Source organism: Salvia hispanica, chromosome 2 (genome assembly GCF_029641045.1).
Source record: "Salvia hispanica isolate PSC_SH4W2 chromosome 2, Shi_PSC_v1, whole genome shotgun sequence".
Taxonomy (NCBI): domain Eukaryota; kingdom Viridiplantae; phylum Streptophyta; class Magnoliopsida; order Lamiales; family Lamiaceae; genus Salvia; species Salvia hispanica.
In genome coordinates this window covers 38,392,776-38,418,021 of record NC_142693.1, presented here as the reverse complement: position 1 = coordinate 38,418,021, position 25,246 = coordinate 38,392,776, and the positions used below count along the sequence as shown (strand labels likewise).

General features: G+C 32.8%; 3 protein-coding genes across 3 annotated transcripts; all 3 read left to right on the top strand.

The window, feature by feature from the left end:
- Positions 1 to 982: 982 nt before the first annotated feature.
- On the top strand, positions 983 to 2,515 carry NAKR2 (Chloroplast-targeted copper chaperone protein). The gene is made up of 3 exons (XM_048092912.2): positions 983 to 1,434; positions 1,528 to 1,609; positions 2,212 to 2,515. Exons 1-3 carry the CDS (start codon positions 1,027 to 1,029, stop codon positions 2,397 to 2,399), a joined length of 678 nt encoding a protein of 225 aa, XP_047948869.2. The 5' UTR covers positions 983 to 1,026; the 3' UTR covers positions 2,400 to 2,515.
- A 3,438-nt stretch (positions 2,516 to 5,953) lies between these two features.
- Positions 5,954 to 7,585, top strand: LOC125201023 (large ribosomal subunit protein uL23). The gene is made up of 4 exons (XM_048098895.2): positions 5,954 to 6,054; positions 6,134 to 6,174; positions 6,706 to 7,069; positions 7,353 to 7,585. The coding sequence occupies exons 2-4, from the start codon at positions 6,162 to 6,164 to the stop codon at positions 7,435 to 7,437; spliced, it is 462 nt and encodes a 153-aa protein (XP_047954852.1). The 5' UTR covers positions 5,954 to 6,054; positions 6,134 to 6,161; the 3' UTR covers positions 7,438 to 7,585.
- A 9,175-nt stretch (positions 7,586 to 16,760) lies between these two features.
- On the top strand, positions 16,761 to 20,157 carry LOC125216641 (type I inositol polyphosphate 5-phosphatase 8-like). Its single transcript, XM_048118403.2, has 11 exons — positions 16,761 to 16,889; positions 17,361 to 17,422; positions 17,509 to 17,596; positions 17,684 to 17,755; positions 18,020 to 18,107; positions 18,293 to 18,397; positions 18,477 to 18,879; positions 18,973 to 19,169; positions 19,308 to 19,416; positions 19,525 to 19,673; positions 19,756 to 20,157. The coding sequence occupies exons 2-11, from the start codon at positions 17,396 to 17,398 to the stop codon at positions 19,877 to 19,879; spliced, it is 1,362 nt and encodes a 453-aa protein (XP_047974360.2). The 5' UTR covers positions 16,761 to 16,889; positions 17,361 to 17,395; the 3' UTR covers positions 19,880 to 20,157.
- Positions 20,158 to 25,246: the final 5,089 nt, after the last annotated feature.

Below are 25,246 nucleotides of genomic sequence, written 5' to 3'. Positions count from 1 at the left end.
ATTTCTTAAAACCCGTGTCGCCCACAAATGGGACTCCTAGTGGCGGACGGAGGGAGTATTTGTCAAACTACTTGTATGATGGTTTGATTTTACTCTATAATATTATAGTTGGGGAAAATATATGCTCTCTTTTAAAAGATGCGTCTAAGCATTGCTTGAGATTGAGAGATTAGGTTCATCAGAGATGTCGAATGTGTAAATTTCATGAACTTTGCAAGTACAGATTATGCATCGGAAACAAATAGTGAAGAAACATTGCTTCTAGATTAGAATAATAATCTCTCTGTCACACTTACATTTTAAAAATTAGAAACTACAATCTCTCTAATTTATACTATATCTCTGATTTTATCCACTATTTGACATAATTAATAACACTACACAAAGTCTTGTGTTGAAAAACGAAATACTAATTTATTATGCTTTAGACAGAGTGAGTGTTTTGCATGTTTATTTAACGCATGACTGAACAAATTTGTGAAATTTGAATCAAGGTGGAAACATCAAACATGGAAGGTAAAAAATACAGAGAGGGATAAGAAGAGGGGGGGCAGTGTGTTGTGCAATTGAGCAGAGTTTTAGCCGTTGCTTTTGTCCGTTTATCCAATTGATGCTGCTCTATTTTTCACCTTCACTAATTGCATTTATCAGACTCTTCTGTTGCAGCTCACTGTTCAGTTTTGAATTCAGTGAAAAATAAAAACAAAAAGGGACCATTGATTTGATGAATAGATAAATGTGCACATTATCTATACATTCTTACTTTGTTTGTTTTAATTACTTGTCACCTATCTTTTTTTCCATAAAAACATTACTCATCAAAATTTCAACGTCGGTTACAATAATGACTTCACAAAACACACACACATGTATTGAATTCAAATTTCATTCCTATCAATAAATATTACTCAGAAAAATAATAATAGTATCACACTACTATATAATAGGGGTCTAAATAGAAGATTCCTCTCTCTCAATCTCACTACTCTCTCTCTCCATTATCTCTCTAGAGAGAAAAAAAGAAAGATGAAGGGAGTGGACATATTCTGCGCATCACAAGCTGCAACATCAATATGCCTAAGCATGGAGCCCAACTCCACCGCCTCTCCTTCCACCACCACCCTCCTCGGCGGCGGCAGAATCATCGACCGCCACAACCCCATCATCAAAGATGCCAAAAGAGCCCCCAAAAAGACCAAGAATCCCAAAACCCCTCCAAATGAAAACGAAAACGACACCCCCTCCCTCTCAAAGCTGGATTCCGCCGCCGCCGCCGTGAAGAGGAGCTGGAGCTGCACCAAGCCGGGCGACTTCCTCTCTCCTCCTGGCTCCACCAGGTATTTGTTGGGAGAGAGAGTGAGCTACAATCCATCAAATCTCTCCATTGAGGAATCCTCAAATAAGGACTCCACTCTTTCTCATTCTCCACAACAGGTTTATTTTTAATATTTTATTTTGTTTCATTAAAAATCATTTGTTTCACTAACATAGAAATAATATATATGAATATGCATTGTTTGTTCGCAGGAGGTTGTTGTTGTGCTGAGAGTGTCTTTGCACTGCAGAGGATGTGTCAAAAAACTCAGGAAACATCTCTCTAAGATGGAAGGTATTTTTTTTATTAATGTTACAATGAAATTGAATTAATTGCAAGCTACAAAAGTAGTACTAAACCATTTCAATAAATGGAGTGTGTGTAGGTAGTTTGTTATGCATAGCGACATATTGATATAAAGGTTGATTGGTTAAGTGTAATAAATTTCTCAACAAACATTTATTTTGTATTCCCCACATTATGCAAGTTGTTAAAAATAACAGAGACAGATAGCTGCACCGATAATTGCACGATCGATACACAAATTTTCACAAGACTATAAGTAAGAAATTCTTTTTTACTGAAAATACACACATTTGGCTAGTCCAAGTAGCTCTATATAATCCTTCATAAATTTTATTTTCACAAGACTATATATAGTGTTATAAGTAAGAAATTCTTTTTTACTGAAAATACACACATTTGGCTAGTCCAAGTATAATCCTTCATAAATTTTATTTTCAAAATAAATTTACCGAAATAAGTAGTAGTACATTTAAATTACGGTAATAGTACAAATTAATTAAGCTGTCCCTAGCTACATGATAGAATATCCTAGCTAGTGTTTCACTATTTTTGAAGGATAAAACAGTAGCATTAATCATGTGAATTTTCAGGAGTGAAATCTTTCGACATAGATTTTCTGGCGAAGAAGGTGACGGTGACCGGAAATGTGATGGCGTCGGATGTTCTTGCGAGCATATCTAAGGTCAAGAATGCGCAATTGTGGCCTCCTTCGATTGCGTCTTCCAATCCAACGTCGGAATTAATCAAGAGCGATGATAGCAACATAGCTGCTCCATAAATATAATATCAAGCAGTTTTATATTAGTTTTAAACTGATCTTTTATCTTCGTATTTCACTGCCCGAGACCACATGACAAACAAAATAAATACCAGATGAATGTACATCACTGTTTAGCTTGGAGAATATGAATTGTGGAGAAGTTACAGTACCGTTTCATTTATTGAATTTTTTCTATTTTTAATTAGAATTTGAAATATAGTATATGTTAGTTTATGGTACATTGTTTGTTTGTAATCGTGGAGGATTAATTTTTGGAGTGGAATGGTGCAACGGAGACCCAACCTCTCTGACAAAGGAAATGGACTAAGACCATCTCCAACCATACACCAAAACTTATTTTTGGTGTAGATAATTTCTCCAACCGTACACCATACGCTAACCCATTTTTGGGTTTTTGAATAGAATAACACCAAATATGGTCTTTACTCCAAAATTTTGTTAGACAAATACTCAAAAATGGTGTAAACATAAATATGGTGTAAATGATTGGAGTAAAGCTACTTTTTGGTGTGACGTATACTTAAAAATGGGTTTGAATTTGGCGTAAATGGTTGGAGATGACCTAAGCCTCGACTAAAATAGTGACGTGACCGGAGCACTAAATATTTATCTCATAATCCGATCATTAAATATTTTAGTGTTCCGGTCACTAAAATATTATCCCAAATTCCCTCATCATAACCACAACTAGTGCACCCACCCCCTTGATCATAACAACACTTGGGTTAAGAAACAGTTCTTTTATACTACCTCCTTATTAAGCACACAAATACTAAGGGCTCGTTCGGTGTTTGCTAAATGGGCAGAATTGGTGTGAAAACTGGTGAATAATGATGGTTCGGTGTTCCGCATTTTTTTATGCATGGCCCTCGATATGACCAAGGGCTCACACTGTTGGCCACGAATTTCAGCGTATATAATTATGGCCTCCTACTTGATATTTGAAAACTGCTCCGCTACAGTGCATAGACAATTGTGTGTGTCAGATTACCAATTTGACCCTTGAAATTTGACATTTTGGTGTTGGCGCGGCTTATAGGATTGGGTACTGTGGAATTTGTGTGAAATGACAGAGGCAATGTTGGTCAATCACGTCTACAATAGTAGTCAACCCAACTCATCACATCAAATTCTGACACTCATTTCTTGTACACCAATCGATGCAATTGACTTTCATTGTGGTGGAGTCATCAACATTTAAATATGACCACATTTATTTCTTCCAAGTAGAAATATGGAAGACCGAATAGGCCCTAAATATAAATAGTTTATGCATTCATTATGTTGCTTATGCATCATGCTATTGCTAGGCCATGACTCAAGCTCACAGATACACACGCCTTTTTTTCCTTATTATGGTGTCAAAAACATAATAATATATGTTCAATGCAAGCAAAACGAGTTCATCTATGTTTAGGGCTTGAGCAAACTCGTACAAGTATACAACCAGTTTATTATTGGAGACAAGGAAACCAGCAATGAAACTATTGGCAAACCCAAAATTTAAACAACATTTTATGGCCCCCCAAGCACAAATAGATGCAGCAATATTGGAAAACCCATAATTCAAACAACATTTTACACCATCTTGACCAATTTAAGTAGGGCTATATTTCGACCTATTCTTGACCAAGCAGCAGAGAGAATATTGATAGATGTGGATAGGTGTTAGCATATTTCATTGCCCAACATATGGAACAATATTTAATATCAATAAACGCAGCTGTATTCATAGATGATCATATCGAACAAGATCGTATATGTGTTATAATTAAAATACAAGGTATATTGGCACCTAATATTATGGAAATTTTAAAAAGTTGGATTTTCCCACGAACTTTATCCTGAGTTTGTTATTTTTCATGGATAAAAAAATTCTGGCTATATTAATAGATTGAAGAACAATTTTGGAGGGTGTGCTTCAAGAAAACTATCTTCAAAGATTGAAAAACTTGAAGTTTATGAAGTTGTTGTCGAGAAATTATAAAAAAAAAACGTAAAATAAAATTATTTGTCTTAATTTTTTCATTGGTGGGAAATAACAAACTAAGGAGAAAATTCGTGATATTATTTGACAATTTCAAAGTTCGTGAGAAAAATAAATTTTTGAAAGTTCCATGATATTAGGTGTCAATATCGTAAATATAAACACTAAGATATGCCTATATGGAAAATATAAAAGGCCCAAAGCCCATGACACAAATGGTGACTAGGTTAAATAATACTCTCTCTGTCCCATGTTACTTGAGACGTTTTTTTTCGGCATGAGATTTAAGAAAGTTGTGTTTAGTGAGTTAAATAAAGTAAATGAAAGAATAAAGTAAGAGAAAGAAGGGAAAGTAAAGTAAAAGAAAGAATAAAGTAGGTGCAATCAAATGTTTTGTTTTTAGCCAAAAAGAGAAATGTCTCAAGTAACCTGGGACAACCTAAAAATGAATACGACTCAAATAACTTGGGACGAGGGTGTATCATGAAAAAAATTATTTTCGTATATATATTCATTTTTCTGTTCTTAAAAAACCAATTGATTATTATTTAGTTTTACTTTTAGGCCATGTTTGGTTGTCAGGATTCTTTCTGGGAAAGCAATCTGATTCCTTAAATTTTAAATTTCTGTGTTTGTTTCGATTTTTAATCAAACTGGGAAAGTAATCAGAATCCAAGAACAAGGAAAGTTAGTACAACTTTCTAGGATTCTGAATCCTAACTTTTCTTAGGTATTTTTTTTCCCAGTTTTAGGATTCTTACATATTTAAGCAATATAGTATATTATTATTATTATTATTACTACTATTTTTAAAAATAATTTAAATATAAATTATACTTAATTTCACTATAATAAATAACTATAATTAAAATTATCATTATAATAATTCATCATATTACTTAATAATTTATTAATAATTAAAATATAATTATATAATATTAATTGTATAATGAATACTAATTATTATATTTTATAAATTAATAATTAATCAATAAAGTCATAGTGCAATTTTAACTTATAAAATTTATTCAATTATAATATCTGTAAATATTGTAATTATAATATAATAATTATTATATTTATTATTATAATAAATAAGTATAATAGTCTATGTAACTATAATTATAATTATATTATTATATATTATGATGGATAATCCATATTTAAACTATCCATCGTAACGATAAATATAATAATATAATTGTTAATATTTATAACTAATAATTTATTAAAAAAATTACAATATTTTTCTTTTTTATAAATAAAATAATAATATATTTTTAATTTGGTGTTTAAATTAAGTATAAATTTAAAATCTTAATACTCTCCAAACACAGGAAAGTAAAGTTACTAGGAATTATATTCCCGGGATTCATTTTCCTAGGAATCATTTTCCTTGCCAACTTTACTTTTCCGCCAACCAAACGTGTTGTTAATGTTTGTCGAGTTATCAAATCCCGTTACGTTTATGTCCTCTTCAATTATGGATTATCAATATTTTTGGTCCAGTCGAATATTAATCCTCAACAGAGCGGCCCAAAATCAATACCATTAAATAATGAAATTGGGTCTAATTGGTGGTATTGAAGGGCCCAATTCGTAATCTATAATAAAAACGTCATCTTCTTCCTCCTCCAAACCTAGCGCCGGCGTATCTCTGCCCAGGTTATCCCTCTCTCGCTCTTCCCTACAATCATGCGCTTCATATTTTATCACTTAATTATTAGGTTGGTTTAATTTTCAGGTTAGTTTTTGTAAGGTAGCAGATCGGAATGGCTCCTAAAGGTTTGCATATCTTCTTTTAATTTTGGAATTTCTTCTCGGTTTTGTTTTTCAAGTTTGGCATTCAGCTATGGTATTCTGCTGATTTAAATGGAAACCGTAATTCGTTGTTTTATCTTTCTTCTCACTATAGATTATACAGCTTCTGATGCTATCATAACTGAGATTAGTTTCAATTTTTTTTTTTAAAATGTAAATTTTCAATGAGAAATCAAAATAGTGTTGTTTGCTAAGATGTTGAATAATTTGATACCTGCAATATTAGTTGTTGTTGAATGCTGTTTGATATGTATCCATAAGATTTTTGCACTATCTGCAACATGTCATATTTGTGAAAAGCTCTCACTCACTTATTTGAAACATAGCTTTAATAGTTTTATTCTTTTCAATTCTAACCTAAGCAACTTCTGATTTACTATATTTTGTGATTGATGTGTTGTAATTTTTTCACACCTAATCGTATTTGTTATCATAATTCTAGGAAAAAAGTTATGTGAAAAGTTTTCATCATCTTTGTTTTCCACTTTTTTGCAGCTGATGCTTCTAAGAAATCTGATGCTAAGGCCCAGGCCTTGAAGGCTGCCAAGGCGGTAAAATCGTCAGGCACCTTCAAGAAGAAGGCCAAGAAGATCCGCACTAAAGTTACTTTCTATCGACCAAAAACATTGACAAAGGAGAGAAATCCAAAATATCCGAGAATAAGTGCAGCCCCTCGCAATAAACTCGATCACTACCAGATACTTAAATATCCGTTAACCACGGAAAGTGCGATGAAGAAGATCGAAGACAACAATACTTTGGTCTTCATTGTCGACATTCGTGCCGACAAGAAGAAGATCAAGGCTGCTGTCAAGAAGATGTACGATATTCAGACCAAGAAGGTTAACACCCTTATCAGGTATACCATTTCCCCTCTATTTTGGTTAGTAGCTCTAAATGTTTACATCTTATTGGCAACAAGCTTTGTTCTCTATGCTGCATGACTTTTTAAAAATATTTGATGTTTTGAAGTAATTGTGGCTGCAAATAGTTTGTGAATCGTGTTTCTGCCAGTGTTAATGATTTCATCAGTCAATACAAAAGATTACTGATATGAATGATATCACATGGTTGAATATCATTTTGCATTTCATCATTCCACACTTTATATCAGTTGCATCTTACAAACTTACTCTTTTCAGGCCCGATGGTACCAAGAAGGCATACGTGAGGCTTACCCCAGACTATGATGCTTTGGATGTTGCTAACAAAATTGGAATCATCTGAGTTGGCCTCTGCGTTGCAGTTCTTTGTTTTGGTTGTTATTTGACTTGACACACCCTGTTTGTAAACTCGGATGAGTAAACTGCATTATATGTTTTAGCTACAGCTCTAGGATTGTTAAACCTTCTCTAAAGTTCAGATTTTGTTCTCATTGACTGCTTGCATGGAAAATGCATAGTTTTCACTCCCATTGTTTATGTTGATTTTTGAAATCTGTCCTCGTGAATGTGTTCGCCATGGCCTTGCATTGTTGAAGTTGCACTGTTTTAAAGTCTCAAAGTGGTGCATAGCTATGCTTCTACTTGTTATGCTTGTTCAGAAAAAAAATCAGATTAGTTACTGCTCAAAACTGTACTGTTAAAGAACCTTCAAGTATCGAACAATATGTTATGGCCACAAAGATGGAATTGAAACTAAGATGCACTGTGTCACTTTTTGGTACGAATCATGCAATGTATGCTCTATTTAGAACTTTACTCCTGTGGAATATCAATAAGCTAATCTGGTTTTGTTATATGCTGCTTCTACTTCCTCTCGTCACCTCTTGCGTTGTCATACCATCTTTCTTCCGCTGCAATGTCAATTCCCGGAGAGCCACTGGACTTTGAGTGGAGAGACAGCGACAATCACATCTACACAACGGTCCTGCAGAATCCGTATGTTATGGATCTGTTCGCCTTTGATGGTTTGCTTTCGTCGTCAAATGGTATAGGCCGACGCTATGATGAATTTGCATATTTGATTCCCTTAAGTTCCAGGAATGTGAGTTAGAGCTCTCTGTATCATTGGAAACTTTAAATAGGTCTTGAATTGGATACTTAGAAGAAAAGTTGGTATTGTGTTTAAATTTTAGTTCTACTGGATAAGACATGTAGCTTTTTTCTTCCCCTATAAGTTCAATGATCATCACTTTTAATACAATTATTAGGTAAGAAAGGATCCACCTTAAAAAGGGGATGAGGTATGCACGATGCACCTAAACTAAATCTAGGCCGAAAGTAGATCAAGATTATTTGCATTTATTAATCCAGAAAATGGTGAAATTTATGAATATATTTATGTTAAGATTAGCGAGTTATAGGTAGGAATCCTTCATTGTCCAAGAGAAGACTTTGAAAATGTTGAATGATAAAGTTTAAGAAGAAAGCAAGCTTACTTCTAACTATACAGCTGCATTCCATAATCCATTTGTCTGATATAATTTGTTTGGTAATTTTGATTCATTAAATTTGTCATCATTTTAAAATTTTATTGAATGCTAGTACTAAACCAAGCAAAACCTTTTACATTTATTATGACAAAAATACAAAGTTAGACACAAGTTTCTTTCACACTTTTAAATATCATGTTTCTATGTTGTTTATTAAAATCGTTTCCTTTATTCATGGAAATAGTAACACCACTATTTTTGTAAATTGATTATTATTATCAGTGATTGGACCGGCAATATTGCTATGTCGATTCTAGTGTTTTGTTAGTCAAACCAAATATTAAACTCTGTGTTTATCCATTGATTACACAATTATTGAAAGGTTGATGCTTAAGAAGATTTTGGGGCTCATTCAAGCTTAAATTATTAACCTAGATTTAGTTATACTTCCACAATCCCAACAAACAATGTCCTAGGGATATCTAGATCTTCTCTTATAGGAATAAATAATCTCGACATTGCCCTCAGAACTTTTGTAGTTATATTCTATTTTATTCAACAAAGTGATGGATCTATCAAAGATCTTGATATAATGAGATCTGAAAATCGACAGTTTTTATTTTTAAGATGGTTCCATACATTAATCACATAAAGTTTTTGTTTCTAAAGATGGTTCCATACATTAATCACATGAAAGTAATATTTTTTGACCACATGCTATAAGAAATCTAGTGTTGTTAGTATAGTAAGAGGTGAAATTGTTGATTTTAGTTATTGGTTATGTTATGACCGGAGAAATGATTTCACTTTTAAGGATATAATTGTGTAAAATATTTGTAAGTAAATGTGATAGTATGGCTCTGTTTTACCACATAAAATTACATAAATGGTATTTTTTTTTCTAAACGACTATATGAAACGGAGCACAATAAATAAACAAAAATAAACCCCGAATTTTCCCCAAAAAAAAAAATAAATCAACTTTGGTTGATTTGCTACCAGAAGTGACAGGGATGAGATCCTCGTTAATTTCATAATTCGATCTATTTATTAGGTAAACTTTGGTTTCAACCTTTAAAATTGTTGAAAAAACAGATATGTGAGCGGCTCTTATTTCCTTGACTTTTTTATAATCAGCGAACTCAAAATAAAGTCAACACCACATCGATTAAATTTCAATAAAGTTGAAAGTATTAACCATATTCATAGGTATAAATTATAGTATCATTATTAAATACTTAACTAATATTTTGGGCCGTCCTTCCATTCTCACAAGTTCTATATTTTTGTTTCCTTTTACAAACATTTTTTATTTTGATATATTCATATACAAAATGGAATCTTTTTAATTCTAATTGCTTTCAGATAATTAGTTTTATAATACTGTGATGTTAACATATTTTTTGTTATTGTTGAATTTTAGATTAGTCTTTAGTTTGTTTCAAAGGATATGAGCAAATATTAGTATTTCCCTGTCCATCGAAATTCTTTGATGTGAGAAGCTAGATGATAAGAGCATAATAAGTATAATATAATAGTATCAAAGTTTAATCTAAGTAAAGATTTGATATCAGATTACAATCTCATTTTTACAAAACTTTATTATTAAGCGTATACAACAAATTTTTTAAATAAAAGAATACTTACGTAATTTATGGATTTCACCTTTTCACAATCAATCAAATATTTGTCATCTAAGAGAAATCACTCTTTGCTATCTGTGGCTTTGTGGTGTAACAAACGACCACGAGATTAATTAAAATCACAAATTTGAATTGCAGATCACTTGAAACGACAAAGAAAATAATTTTTTTGTTAATATTTATGAAACATACAAAATAATTTCAAACTATTCATCATACATGAAATAGCAATTATCATAAAAAAAGATTAAAAAGTTATCCTCAGACAAAAAATAATTTAAATACGTAATTAATCTAACTTAAAGGAGAAAACTATGTAAAATCCAATAATTTTTTAAATACGTAATTAGTCTCTTTCATCAATTATTTATTTTTTTCTACTCTCCGATATCTTGAGCTTTTGTCCCCAATATATAAAAAATTGTACAAACTTTTGTTGCTTGAAACATGTTTCCAGTGAGGAAGAAAAACGATGATCTATTTTGCTCTTTTATTTATGTCTTTCGATAACATCGAGTATCATTTGTTTATTCCCCCTCAATTTGTGGTTTTGGTTGTGACGTTATAATATAATTATACAAGTACCTTTTGGTTCTCAATTGAAATTAGAACTCAGGTTAAATTTTGTTTTTTTCACATTCTTTTAGTTTAATTTCGTTTGATAAATCAAATAGAATAAAAGAATTGAATCGTATGTACATAGCACGAGTGCATTTATTAAAACAAGGTACTTTACTTCTTACTCTAATTTATTTGCTGATTACAAAAATTATAAATTTGATTAAAATTAGTTTTTGAAATGTTTTATTTTCTGAACTTTTCTAAATGGAATGTGAGATTAATTAGTAAAGCAAACGAATTAAAAAAAAAAACTAAAGCAAAGAAAAAAAAAGATTGATGAAATATACCGATTTGACATCCTACCCCGAATTTTAATTATCAGAGAGTTTTGAAGAAATTATTTTAAATGGCATAGCAATTAAAATATGAAGATTAAAATAAATTTACATTAATCACCATCAATACCCTTTCTAAGTGATGGAGCATTAACCTAACACAATGAAAATGATCATATTTCTCGTTAAATCATTTTGATCTTAATGGTGACTTGATCAATACTGATTTGACTGCAACAGAACAAGTTCACTTCAAAATAAGGGCTAAATGACGGAAAATTATGAAGTTTTCTAATCAATCTCGTAGTTATTAAAGATAGTCAATTATGAGTATATCATAATTTTAATATTTTTTTCAATAGTCTCATTTATTTGTATTTGAAGGAAATTGTGTATTACGTGAAAGTTGAAGTTCATATGTTTATTTTCAAATTCGTACATCACACATAAAAGTGATTGACTCTAGTATGAAAAATATACTAAGTACGTACTTATAAAATTAGACTAATGTATTTTGGCTTCCAAATCATATGCATAATTTTCCTCAAAATCTAAATCAACGGTACAATTAAAAAAGTATCAAAATTATGTTAATATAACATCACTATAAAAAAAATGCTAGTTAATGGGAATAACTGTCACTACCCTGTTCAGTGATAAAAATTCGCTAATTAGTGTCGGAATAATCCGTCACTAAATAGCGAATATGATAATTTTTTAAATTCGCGGGAATCAGAAATTTAACGAAACTTATTGATAATTTTTTATGGCAATTCACCCTGTAAATAACTAACTAGTACATATTTGCATATGGTACAGATCATTTCCTATTATACAAAAGAAATATGCGAGTTTTTTAATCACTTTATCACTCGCATATAAAAACAAGGAACATTGTATTAGCAAAGTATCTATTGCCAACTAGTAGAAAATATCAAAAACTAAATTACTCTTTACCTATTTACTAGGGATTATTTAAGAAACGTTGTCGAAGACCTAAATTTGGCCCCATAAGATAAGTACGACACAGGACACAGGTCCAAAATGCAGCACATAAAGTTTTTATATTTAATTTTCTAATTTTCCACATAATGATGTTTTAACAATTATTTGACTTATAAGAGGACTACAGGATAAATGGATTAGTTAATATTAGGCAGGATTTAGAGGACTACAATTATTCAAAACATAGTTATATATAATAGTGGTGGACGAACTATCGATGGTCTAATCGGGCAGTTTGAGTATCTACTTGAAAATTTCGGGCACTCGATCCATTTTAACACAAAACTGATTATCCGATTCAAACTGTTGAATAAAATTTCTAGAAAGTTAATCACAATCACAAATATATTACTATAAGATATAATGTTCATATATTCATTTGGCAGTGTATTAGTAGCAACAATCCAAAGCCAAAGCCAATGCCAATGCCAAATTAATCTTTGAACTGTAATCCCACTTAGTAGAAATCTTTATTCTTTTTTGTGTCAAATCAATGCTAATTGTGCCAAATCAATGAGCATTAAAGGGTGGGCAAGATTCTAGTGAGCACTATCACCATTATTTCATCTAATTAAATTTTCAGAATTTTCCACATAAGTATTAAATAATATTGGTCAAATAATTTTGTTTGACAGTTCCACTGCTAATAGTAATTTTGACTGCATAAAAAGGTTTAAGGTTTCTTTCTTTCGTCTTTTTTTTTTTTTAATGAGTTGCAACTTTAAACATGATTGCCTTTTTTCTTTGTAAGGATCCGTATCCCCATTCCCCAATTGCAATTTAATATTGTGTCTTGCATTAATTATGACATAGATTAAACAAATTAAAACTTTTTAAATTTGGCCAGGTGGTTAGATTTAATAGTTCAATAATGATAATTGGATGATATATTATATATAGTATTTTACTATTTTTTAAGATTAAAGAGTGAATAATAAAAATAATCATTGGATATTAAGATTCTACCTTTTGTTTAAGAAAATCATTGGATAATAGTTCATTCTTCTTTCATTTATTTTGTTCTTTCTTTCTTTCCTTTTTTTTTACCTTCCTATAACTAATCACTGCTACTTTAATAAAAACTTGAGAGGCCTTCAAATTCAATTTTAGTGACATTATTCTTTACTTGAATAGTAAGTAACATATTTATGTTAGATAATTCGTAGTAAATATTATAAAAAGGTAAAACAAAATGTAAATAAAATATATCACATTTTATACTTTACATTTTAGGTAATAAAGTTATTAAATTTATAGTAACACATGCATGTTAATTATAAGTGAATACAATTTTAGAATTAAATATATATCAGTTTTAGCATTTTACAATAAACCGAATAGTACTTTTTACCCTCTATGAAGCATATATACATATGTATGTTAAAAAAATTTAAAAGGAGAAAATATACTAATGTTCATGCTACTTTTTTTTGCAGACAAATAAATGTTTAGATCAAATTCTCATAAGCTTGAGGAACATATAGGAGTATCAATTTTGGCAGTGGCTAATACCTCTATATAAGCATACAATTAGTTTTAATTATTAACTATATATTACTCCATCCGTCCCACAATAGGAGTCACTCTTATTGTGGGCACGGATTTTAAGAAATGTAAAGAATATTAAGTTAAAAAAGTTAGTGGAATATAAGACCCACTTTTCTATATTGATTTTATAATAAAATGTGAGTGAAGTGAGATAGTAGAACGTATGACCTACTTACCATTTATGGTAAAAATAAAGTGTGACTTATTGTGGGACGGACCAAAATAACAAAATGTGACTCTTATTGTGAGACGAAGGGAGTAATTAATAATCTATAGTAACAAAGAGAATATTGATTAGTATTTCAATAAAAATTATTAATATTTAATTAAATTTGGAGAATATTTTTCTAGTGATGAACATTGTCATGAATCATGAATTATCAAAAATAAAAGTGTCTATTTTTATTGGAAAAAAAAAGTATTAGTATAAAATACTGCAAAAATATCTTAAATATGATTATTTTATGTCCAAATATTATCCATACTAATAAATTTCACTGTAGATCAAAGGAAAATATAACCTTAATATCCGTGAATTTTGTTCGCAATTCAATCTAGTGATAAAAATAAAACTTAATTGTCATCACTCATCAGTGTACGCGGTTCGGAATTCGGATAGGCCAAAAGCGATGCAATTCACTTGGCCCTCTTGTATCTGAAAAGTTATGTTTCTTGTATCTAATTAAATTATGTTAATATTTTTAAGTATTTAGCAAATAATCTCAATTTCCAGCTTCAACTAATCTTATAGACATATAGTAACATATTTTAGGAAGTCCATAGTCGTAGTAATAAATTACTCTATATATTTATGGTTGAAAATATTTTAACACATGCAACCAAATAAGGTTTTCTTGGTAAGCATGCATGTCGAAATTATTTATTATATAATTCACATCAATTATTTAGAATCACGTTTAATGCATTGTACAATAATGTCCTTCACCTAGTTAATGGAGTATTTGCCATATAAAGAAAAATATTTTCCGTTGCACAAAAAAATAAAAATATCTCAGTCGACAACAAATTGATGAATCTAATCCTACTATTGCGTCCAAAACCCAAATTAAGTTTAAATTATCTAAAATATTTTATGATTTAGTTGAAAAGCGCTCAATCTGATCACCACCGTTTCATAGCATAAAGTATACATAAATTACAAAGTAAAGATAAGAAAAATATTAGACACGTGGCTGATATAGCTTGATTTCTAAATACAGTAACATTTTTCCCGTATAAAGAAACAATATCTCTTCCCCGTGATGATATGTGCTGCCAAATTACAACATTAATTGATGTCTTTTTACGTATTCAATTAGAAAATTAAATCAAACAGCTTATGATAAACTCACATAAAACTTAAACTCAAGTCTCAAACTATTCCACATATGCTCTATCAAATTTTATTAACACTTTTATTAGGCTAATTTCGAAAAATATGGCATGTATATTTTTTTTCAAATGATAAAATAAGTCTAAGATAGACCCAATAGTATAATACTCCGTATGCTTGAAGCAGTTTACCACTTTATAATTTAATATTCTATGTAGTATCAAATTAAATAAATTCTTTCATGGAAACAAACTTTCAACCGCACAATTATCTTTATTATATTATTAATATTTATAGGTGAACGACAAATTATTGAGATGAAATAATATTTAGCCACGTACGTACTATTTCATATATGCGACGCAATTTTTTGCCCAAGATGGCAAAATTTGAAGGCTCCAGGTCTCATATTTGCTTCGTTATTTATACCCCAAAAAATTGTTTATGTAGTGTTTCAGTTGTTGGGGTAAAAAAGATAACGACTACAAAAGGGGAAAAAGTAACACTTGTTGTGCACTAAAATATTTGGCTTAACCGTGCACTAATTAAGATAACTTTGTGCTTAGTCATTGATTACAATTAATTCCCAAATTGAAAGTGTTTTAACAACCTGCCACGTTCGAGCAATTAGGGTTTTATTTTAAGATTAAATGCGATTTTCTTGATTTGCTTTGCTCACTTTTGAGGTAAAAAAAATTAATATCGGAAAAGGGGTAAAACGACAGGTGGCTTATCTTAGTACTACTTGATTTTGGATTAGTGATGGCTAAGACCCCATCATCATTTCATGTTGGTTGAGAGAAAACATTTCAATTTTAATCTTTGGGGATGACATCTGTTCCCCAATTTTTTAAATTTTTTAGAGATGCATTGAACGAGTTTATTGAGAATTTCTTTTCGAAACATGGGTGAAATAGTCTTTTAAATATAATGGGGTATTAGTTCTCAATGTCATGCATAATATATATAATGTTACTCGTATTAGATTTTATGACCTTTCAATTAGGATATTTAATCCACTAAATAATAGTCCACTCCACAATATACACAGATCTAACTATCCTCAAATTTTTAGTGCAGTAACTAAGGTGGTGACTAACTTATTTTAATTATTTTGTTAATATTGATTGTGTCGACGCAAAACATACAACTGTTAATCAAGCCGAATTAGCACCACATTGATTTTATGCAAATTAAATATAAACATATTAAGCACTCCTCCGTCCACATATATTAAACTATTAAACTTGGCGTGGGCGATTTTTTTTTCCAACTAGGGCTCATATTTCTGCCCAAAATATTTGGCACATATTAATCCGATCATCGAATTTTGTTTTTATTAGAAAAATATACCTCTGTCCATTTATTCATGCATATTTAAATAATAGTAGTAAATTATTTTCACAACTGTTTCTCTAATAGAAATGTATTGATCTAGTTTTTCCTTTAGTAATGCATGAATTTCAATTCGAGAAAAGAAAAAAGAAAACTACAGTATCCAGGAAACCAATTACACGTTCACACGTCACCATGAAAACCACTTCCATTAACACTTTAGCGTTGACATTGACCAAAATACCCTCCAATCATTTCTTCTGTACCACATTGTCCTCGACACTTGTTTGTATGTGAACTCTTCTCTCTCTCTTCCTCTCACTTTTCGACACAGGATCAATTGTTGATCTCTGTATAAATCCTCAACCAAACTGCCGCTATTTGCTTCTCCTTCAAATATCAAAACCCCCCCCCCCCCCCCTCTCTCTCTCTATAACAAATTCGAACCATTTATGTACTTCAAATTCCCTCATCTTCCCTCTTTCTCTGCAACACAACCACTTTGTGAAAGGAAATACAATCCCTCTCTCTCTTCACTTTATCATGTAAGTATCATCAGATTTTTATGATTTGATTTTATGTATAAATTTCACCTTTCTCTGTAAAAATGGATGACTAGACTAGACTAGATTGTAACATGAATTGATGAGAATTTAACTTTATGGTTGACCTTTTAATTATATGCATGGGGCTTCATATTATATGCTGTCTCCATTTCTCCTGCAACTAGCTTCTTTTTTATTCCACCTTGAATACTCAATAAAACACTTGTTTTATGCCACAAGTCTAAACAATTCAGTGTTTGACATCATTCCAAACTAATTAACCTATAAATTTGTCAATCTTCACTCTTTTATAATGCAATAACAACTAATATGCTCAGACTCCCACACCCCACTTGTTTGCTTCTATCGACTTTCATCCACACCAATCAAATCCTATGCATACACTATCATTATAAAATTTATTTTTTCAAAATATCTTCTCATTTATATATCTCTATTTCTTGTCTTCAGAAACTAGCCCCATTTGGTTTCGCTCCATTTCCGCAATGAGGCAAGAAGAAAAATTTCTCAAGGTAATTTATCCATGTATTTATCAACATTATCCTTCAAAAAATTTTGATTTTCGAGAATTTGCTTCATTAACAAATATTTCTTGCAGTCCAATTCGTGGCCGAAAACGGTGGCCAGGAAATGGTTGAATATTAAGGGTGGATCGGATGAGTTTGACTCAGATTATGACCCAAAAGGTATACAAGATTAATATAGCTGTATAAATTATTTTAAATTTCAATAATTTGGAAAATTATTAACACAATATTGGTGAAAATTTTCAGATTTTCTCAAGAGGAGTTTGAAGAGTTGCTCCGACGATGGGCCTTCCACCGTCGTGCCGGAGGATTTGTCAGGTAATTTCCGGCTTCCGGTCAACTTATTATATTTTATTTTTAGCTTTTTTGGTAGAAAGTTGATTTACTTTTAAGATATGATTAGTTTAGCACGATCTAAATCAAAAAAACATGGGGGTTGCTATTAAGCTTTGATTAGGTTGGACGGATGTGATTATTTTGAAGAGTAGATGTTAATTAGATGATAGAAAGTGGGTCTTTTTTGGGTGTCTAGTTTAATTAGTCGTTAATCACGTAATTAATTAAGGTTTTTGTGTTTTATAGAGGAGTGGTTGATGGAAACGAGCAACGAAATTGAACGGCCTGGATTTGACCATCTTGTGCCACCTGTCTCTCCTGATCTAGACCTCAGGTATGGGATAGCATAAGATTAGATAATTTCCACTATTGGTTTCCTTGTATTTATTGATTTTGTATATAAGGAGAAATCATTTTATTATATAGTACTATATGTTAAAATTTAGTACAATTAAATATAGTGAAAAAATATTGGTGTTTAAGTGTATAGATCTGAACGATGTAAGTTGGATTTTGTAGGATGTTTGTTGGGACATGGAATGTAGGAGGCAAGACTCCAGAAGATGATCTAAATCTAAATGATTGGTTAAAGACCAAAACATCGGCTGATATTTATGTACTCGGGTATGTATAATTTCATTTTGATCATCCTATATAAAACATGAGATGAACTCAAACTCATCTTGTATTTGTTTTGGTTTAGGTTCCAAGAGATCGTACCTTTAAATGCCGGTAACGTGCTAGGCCAAGAGGACTATAGTCCGGCTGCAAAGTGGCTTTCCCTAATCCGCCACTCTCTGAATGGTGATTCTATCGATCATAAGCATCAACAATCAAGAATCAGCTCCTTTGATTCTTCACTGCTTCATGATGATGAGTATTTTGGAGACATATTAAGCTTGAGTTCAAGTTCAAATTCAAGTTCGAGTGAAGATGATTCACCTAGTCCGATTAGTGGAACACAAAATAAATATTGTTTGGCTGCGAGCAAGCAGATGGTTGGCCTGCTTTTGTGCGTGTGGGTTCGTGAAGAATTGTATCACCACATCACAAGTTTGAAGGTTTCATGCGTTGGGACCGGCATCATGGGATACCTAGGAAATAAGGTATATATAGTAGTATATAATTTGTTTTTCATTTAGTTAAGCCATTTTGTTCTCAATTATTCAGTGTATTGATTTCATTCATATTGTATCTAGGGCTCAATATCTATCAGTATGACAATGCAACAACAGACATTTTGCTTCGTGTGTACTCACCTTGCATCCGGAGAGAAGGAGGGAGCTGAAACTAGAAGAAATATGGACGTTGTGGAGATTTTCAAGAAAACGAGATTCTCACATTCGGGTAGAAGCCCAAGACGACCATTTACCTCGTATAACATTTTAGATCACGAGTGAGTACATATTTATGTTTCATCAATCCATATCACGTGTATAAAATCGCATCACATGGAGTACTTATACAGTATGTGAGTAAAATACGATTGATAAATACTTAATAATGTGTTTTCTGTTGTTTTATGTTTATGTAGCAAGATAATTTGGCTCGGGGACTTGAATTATCGGCTTGCATCTATATGTGGTGAAACATACGAACAACTCGAAAGAAATGACTGGCAAGCACTTCTTGAGAAAGATCAGGTACTATTCAATCTTCTCTCTATATATAAAATCTAGTGTATTAAACTATTGTCAATTGCAATGATTTTAGATGTACATATTTAATATGGTTGGTGACGCGTATTACAGTTGAGATTAGAACAAAAGGCGGGACGAGTATTTCAAGGGTGGGAAGAAGGGGACATATATTTTGGTCCAACTTATAAATATATCACAAATTCAGACACTTACGCTTACCAAACCTCCTCGCCCAAACAAAAGCGTCGAACCCCTGCCTGGTAATTCATCTAATTCGAAACGCATTTCAACTCAAATCATAGTAGTAGTATTAATCTGGAGTTAATTATTTTATAATGACAGGTGTGATAGAATATTGTGGAAAGGCGAAGGCCTCAAACAAGAGTGTTATTTTAGGAGCGAATCAAGATTCTCAGACCACAGGCCAGTCTACTCGGTGTTCACCGTCACAGATAGCAACCAATAGCATTTCCGGCATGCTCACACGTGGATTTGCAGTGTTTGATGTTCATACAAGGTAGAGAGATGTATCATAGGTCACTGCTTACTCAGCTGCTGTGTGGTCATTGCTAGGAGAGGTGCCATTGGTGTTTTTTTTGGGTTATTTACTTTCCTTGAAAAAATGAGGAAAAAGGAATGTAATTTTTGTAAGAAAAATGGTGTAGAGTAGAGATTTATTTTTTATTGCGGTAAACTGCTCTCCCTTGTTTTTGGGATCTTTGTAAATAGTGAGCATTTACATCAGTCATGTTTTTGTTACGGTATTCTAAATTTTGAATCTCACGTCTTCATATTTTGCCACACTTCAGTACATATTCATTCAAAGAGAAATACTATATCACATCCAATACTTATTATTCGTTTTTACAAAGAGAAACTGACTACCAGGATCAGGAAAATCATGAGAAATAGTATATTATATCCAATAAATGTAAATAAAACACAACTGTGTAGCATCTAAAATAATTAGAGATAGGGGTGACATTATACAAGCAATTTGGATATCATCTAAGCAAAGACTATCTCCTGGTCAAAAAAGTTAATTTTAAGGGATGATGTATCTGGCCATCCATTCTTCAAAGGCATGCTGATTTTTGAGCAGCCTGGGCAGGCCCCCCTACCTGGTTTGGTTGGGAATTTTTATGATCTGAGGCTACACTTACACCGAATACGTCTCAATATCTTTAAGCCAAATATATAGAAGCTGACATACATACCTCGGCCTTTAAGTTTGTCTCAGAAAGTCTTTGTTTAATGTCCCGAGCTATAGAGAAACCTCCTCCACATTCATGTTCGTCTTGGCACTCTGTTCAACAATGAGCTCTTTGGATTGGATCTTTCAAACATAAACCCAACATCTTAAGCAACAATTTCTACTTACTGTCTTAAAGAATTTGATGATGTATTCATCAGCGAGCGCCTAACCCCTAGAGGTAGGAACGACCTATAAACATTTCAGCAAACTATCTCAACTTGTTCCATCCAAAAATAATTATTTCATCTTGTAACCAGTGTTTCGATCAAACTGTTCAGTCGTTTGGATTCGAAAAGTGCCCAAATGAAAGCTTTGTATAGGAAAGTTGAAAAAGGGAATATAGTGTTCTTGGTTTTATATGTAGATGACATTCTTCTAATTGGAAACAGTAAAATAATGTTGTCATCAGTACGAATATGGTTATCAAACCAGTTCGAGATGACAGATATTGGAGAAGCTGGACACATTCTAGGTATCAAGGTCCTTCGTGACTGTGAAAGAGAATGTTGTGCTTGTCTCAAGAATCTTACGTCAAACTGTACTTAGGCGTTTTAGCATGCAGGATTCCAAGAAAGTTTTCCTACCTTTTAGACATGGAATCCATTTATCTCAAGAGATGTGTCCCAAAACACCATCTGAGGTAGAAGACATGAGAAGGATACTGTATGCTTCGGCAGTTGGTAGTCTCATGTATGTTATGCTTTGTACAAGACCTGATATTTGCTTTGTTGTTGGCATGGTAGCAAGATATCAATCTAATCCTGGCCCGTGACATTGGACTGCCGTAAAGAACATACTCAGGTACCTGAAAAGAATTCAAGACTATGCTCTAGTTTACAATGCAACCGAGCTTTGTCCTTTAGGATATACCGATTCAGATTTCTAGGCTGATCGGGATTCGAGGAAATCTACTTCTGGATAAGTGTTCACCTTAGGAGGTGGTGCCGTAATATGGAAGAGTATAAAGTAGAAATGCATTGCGGACTCTATAATGGAAGCTGAATATGTGGCTGCTTCGGAGGCTGCAAAGGAAGTTGTAGGGCTGAAAAACTTCCTTCTAGACTTAGGTGTGGTTTCGAATTTGCCCAAGAGCATCACCATTTATTGTGACAATACTAGTGTTGTGGCAAACTCGAAAGAACCAAGAGCTCACAAAGCGAGCAAACACATAGAGAGGAAGTATCATATCATCATAGATATAGTGCAGAGAGAAGACATACAAGTGGTCAAGATTACATCAGAGAACAACCTGACGGATCATTTCACGAAGGCGTTAGCGGTCAAATCATTCGATCGCCATGTTGAAGGAATAGAAGTTCGACTCATACAAGACCTCAAATCGCTTTCAGTATAAGTGGGAGAATTAGACGTTGTTAGCACATTTTGTATGCTCGAAAAGCTGCTTTGAGTATAAGTGGAAGATTGGTAGACTTTTGTATACTAGAAATCACCTTTCGAGTAATTGGATATTGTATTAACTCTTATTTTATTTTCCAAGGAATAAAAAGGATTATTTTTGTCATAATATTGTTATGTTTTACATTTAATGGTTGTTTTATTACAAGTTTATATGTATAAGAAACTTAACAAAGTCTAAGTCTTTGTTTTAGTAGACCGGTTGTGGGCGCTGTTCACTTTAAGGTAACACGGTCAGTTCTGAACAAAGAAAAAGAAAAATTTCACAACCTAGATAGACTTAGACTACCTATCGAGAAAGGTTGCAATGTCCGTGCAATTATTTCTAAGCCTTAGTGAAATAAGATGACATTGATGTGGTATAGCACTGAACGGATCTAACAGCAAGACGTGTCTTTATGCTATATACTGAAAGATGAGGTTTTGATAAATAACTATTTCTTAATCTACATATGTGATGTGAATTAAATTATAGTCATTTATTGTATTGTTTTAACACACATTTTTAGGTAAAAAATGGACTCATTTTGATATATTGTAGGACAAAAGACCAATCCATAAGAGAGAGAGGAGGAAAAAAACCAAGGTCTGAATCTGATCAGTAATCAGCCCTTCAAGATTAGTTTAAAATACTTTTACAAGTCCACCATTACATTCACATTCGAAAGAGTTTAACGTGGATACCTCGCATGGCTCAATCGGAGCTCGGTAGAAGAAGATACGACTGTTTTACGAAGATTGCGCAATGCAGTGCAAAACGCGCGACCGGGCGTTTTTCACTAAGCAGATCGCCCGACCTAGCATTTGTTACTGGGCCTGTTTTTTCAGCCCTAACTATTTAAATAGCTAGGGCACGACTCCCAATGGATCTTTTGGCGGCTGGAGGCGATTTTTAGAGAGAGAAAGAGGTTTGGAGTCTATTTTCGGGAGGAAGAAGAAGAAGCTTGAGGCTAATTCTTCTCTAATCTTGCTCATATGGTAGCATTTACTTGTTTTCTTGTATTGTTGCCCACTATGAGTAGCTAGATTTTAGGGATTACTTCTAGTTAGTTAGGGAAGCTTGTAAATATGAATCCATGATTGTGTTTTGATTGATTTCCATGTTTTGATTCTTATCTATGTCTTTATTTTCAATCCGTTTTGGGTTTTTTTAGGAAACTTAATCCGGTAATGGCCTTAACTTCAATTGTTTCTTTAACTTGGAGTAAGGAGCTAACATAGATAAGGAACCCTAGGCTAAAACTGATCAGGGGATAGTTTGGGGTGGATCTTGTGTGTTGAACGTTCTTAGAAGATAATCCCGAGCTTACTATGCGACTGTAGGAGTAGGGGGTTGGTGAGTAGAGCCTAGGAGACGTGATCAGCTTATCTTAGGTGTAAAATTCCACGATCAGTGCTCAGCTGCGTGAGAGCGCAAAATTAACACGATCCCGATAGATAATGGAAAATAATTAGACTTTATGATTCATGTGAACAAGCGACCCGAAACAAGTTAGGAGTAGTCTTCCCTCTTTATCGTGATTCCCTTGAATTTTTCCTTCTTGTTTCGTCCTTCACTCGCCTCTTGATCATAAAAACTCAAAATTAAACTATTTTACTGCTTTTTAGTTAGATTTACTAGTTTTAGCAATTAATCTCCTTCCTATGGGTTCGACACCTTTTATACTTCATTGCACATTTGTATACTTGTAGAAGTAGTATTTTTAGGGAATTATTACTTGTTTTGTGTACTTAAATTGCACCCTATAAATCACAACAATACGTTAGCATTGAGCATACAATATTGATTATGCACTACTTTGACTTATCAAATGGTGCGGGTTTTTCGTAACCCAATAATTTTGATATACTGGGTAGTGGTGATTAATGTCTAGTGGTGCTAGGATTGCTATTATGTAGAAACGCAGGCGAGCTGAGTCTCGTTTGATAATATCCTCAAGAGGAGCGTGAAACAAGGTTTTATTATTCAGAACCTAGCTAGTTGGAGTTTGATTACTCTATGATTAATAAATAAGTGTTTCGTGCTAAGTCCACTCTTGAATTTAATAAGAAGTTAATTAATTTCGTCCATAGTAGACAATGATTAATCAATGGAAAATTCTATCTTAAGTGCGGGAAATAAACATTTAATCTAAAATGGCTGCAAATAATATTTCAATATAAACTTGTATTAAATTGTGGGTACAATTTAATTAGTTCTAAGCTAATTGGGGAAGATCATATCCAAAACCTTCCATAGATCCCTGTCTGGGCCTAAATATGAATTTAATATAAATAGAAGAATAAATGAGAGACAGATAGACACATTATTTCATTGAAATTTTCGTCCCCCCTTCCCCCCCTATTAGGGTTGGACATTTTGTCAGTTCTACTCCATGAGAATTTCTTTATTCTTTATTCGAGTCCTAGTATTCTGGTGAGATCAGCCAACAATTATATCGAAATACGATTCGGGAACCAATTAGAAGATCCGTGGTCGAGTATTGAAGATCGACACGTGGAGAAGTAGTGAGCCATCCGCGATTCTTTGGAGAATCAAGAATGTATAACTTCTCTTCCGTAGAAAAGCATGTTTTAGGTTTCAATTAATCAAAAGCATGTTTTAATTCAAGTTATGTGCATGATACATGTGATAGTTGCGCGAATAGAATTTGTCTGAATAATTTGCTAAATAGATCTAGTTCTCTGATTTACTTGTGCTTCCGCTGCCAACCCCATCAGTTATCCCATAGATGAAGCAACTATATCAAGAGTCGGGTTAAGGACTCAGACCCAGTGAAGCCTTTACCCTAGATTTTCTTTTTGTCGCCTTAGTTCCCATCGAACGACGAGTGCTGGGAGACGAGGCGGGTTCCTCCATCGTCTTAATGGATGCACTTCCCCTACTCGTGGAGTAGTTGTGAGCAGCCTCAGTCGATCCCAATGCTAAATTTGGGCATACTTTAGATGAGTGTCATGATGTCCTAGAACTTGAAAACACATTTCTCCTGCTCAGCGGCACGGACATGCTCTTAGCTAAGAGCAGCGCCGTGTCGCTGGCACGGACGGACGAGCTCCATCAACGGACTGACGCCGCCTGCTCAGCGATACGGACGGACGGACGGCGGTTTTTATACTGCTGCGGATGCTCTTAGGTTCATTTGGTAATTTTCTCTATTTCAT

Bases quoted from the DNA above. Each gene is read 5' to 3' on its own strand.
- NAKR2 (XM_048092912.2), top strand. From the start codon at position 1,027: ATGAAGGGAGTGGACATATTCTGCGCATCACAAGCTGCAACATCAATA. The intron at 1,435-1,527 runs GTTTATTTTTAA...GTTTGTTCGCAG, and splicing joins TTTCTCATTCTCCACAACAG to GAGGTTGTTGTTGTGCTGAG. The intron at 1,610-2,211 runs GTATTTTTTTTA...GTGAATTTTCAG, and splicing joins ACATCTCTCTAAGATGGAAG to GAGTGAAATCTTTCGACATA.
- LOC125201023 (XM_048098895.2), top strand. The intron at 7,070-7,352 runs GTATACCATTTC...TACTCTTTTCAG, and splicing joins AAGGTTAACACCCTTATCAG to GCCCGATGGTACCAAGAAGG.
- LOC125216641 (XM_048118403.2), top strand. From the start codon at position 17,396: ATGAGGCAAGAAGAAAAATTTCTCAAG. The intron at 17,423-17,508 runs GTAATTTATCCA...TATTTCTTGCAG, and splicing joins AAGAAGAAAAATTTCTCAAG to TCCAATTCGTGGCCGAAAAC. The intron at 17,756-18,019 runs GTAATTTCCGGC...TGTGTTTTATAG, and splicing joins CGTGCCGGAGGATTTGTCAG to AGGAGTGGTTGATGGAAACG.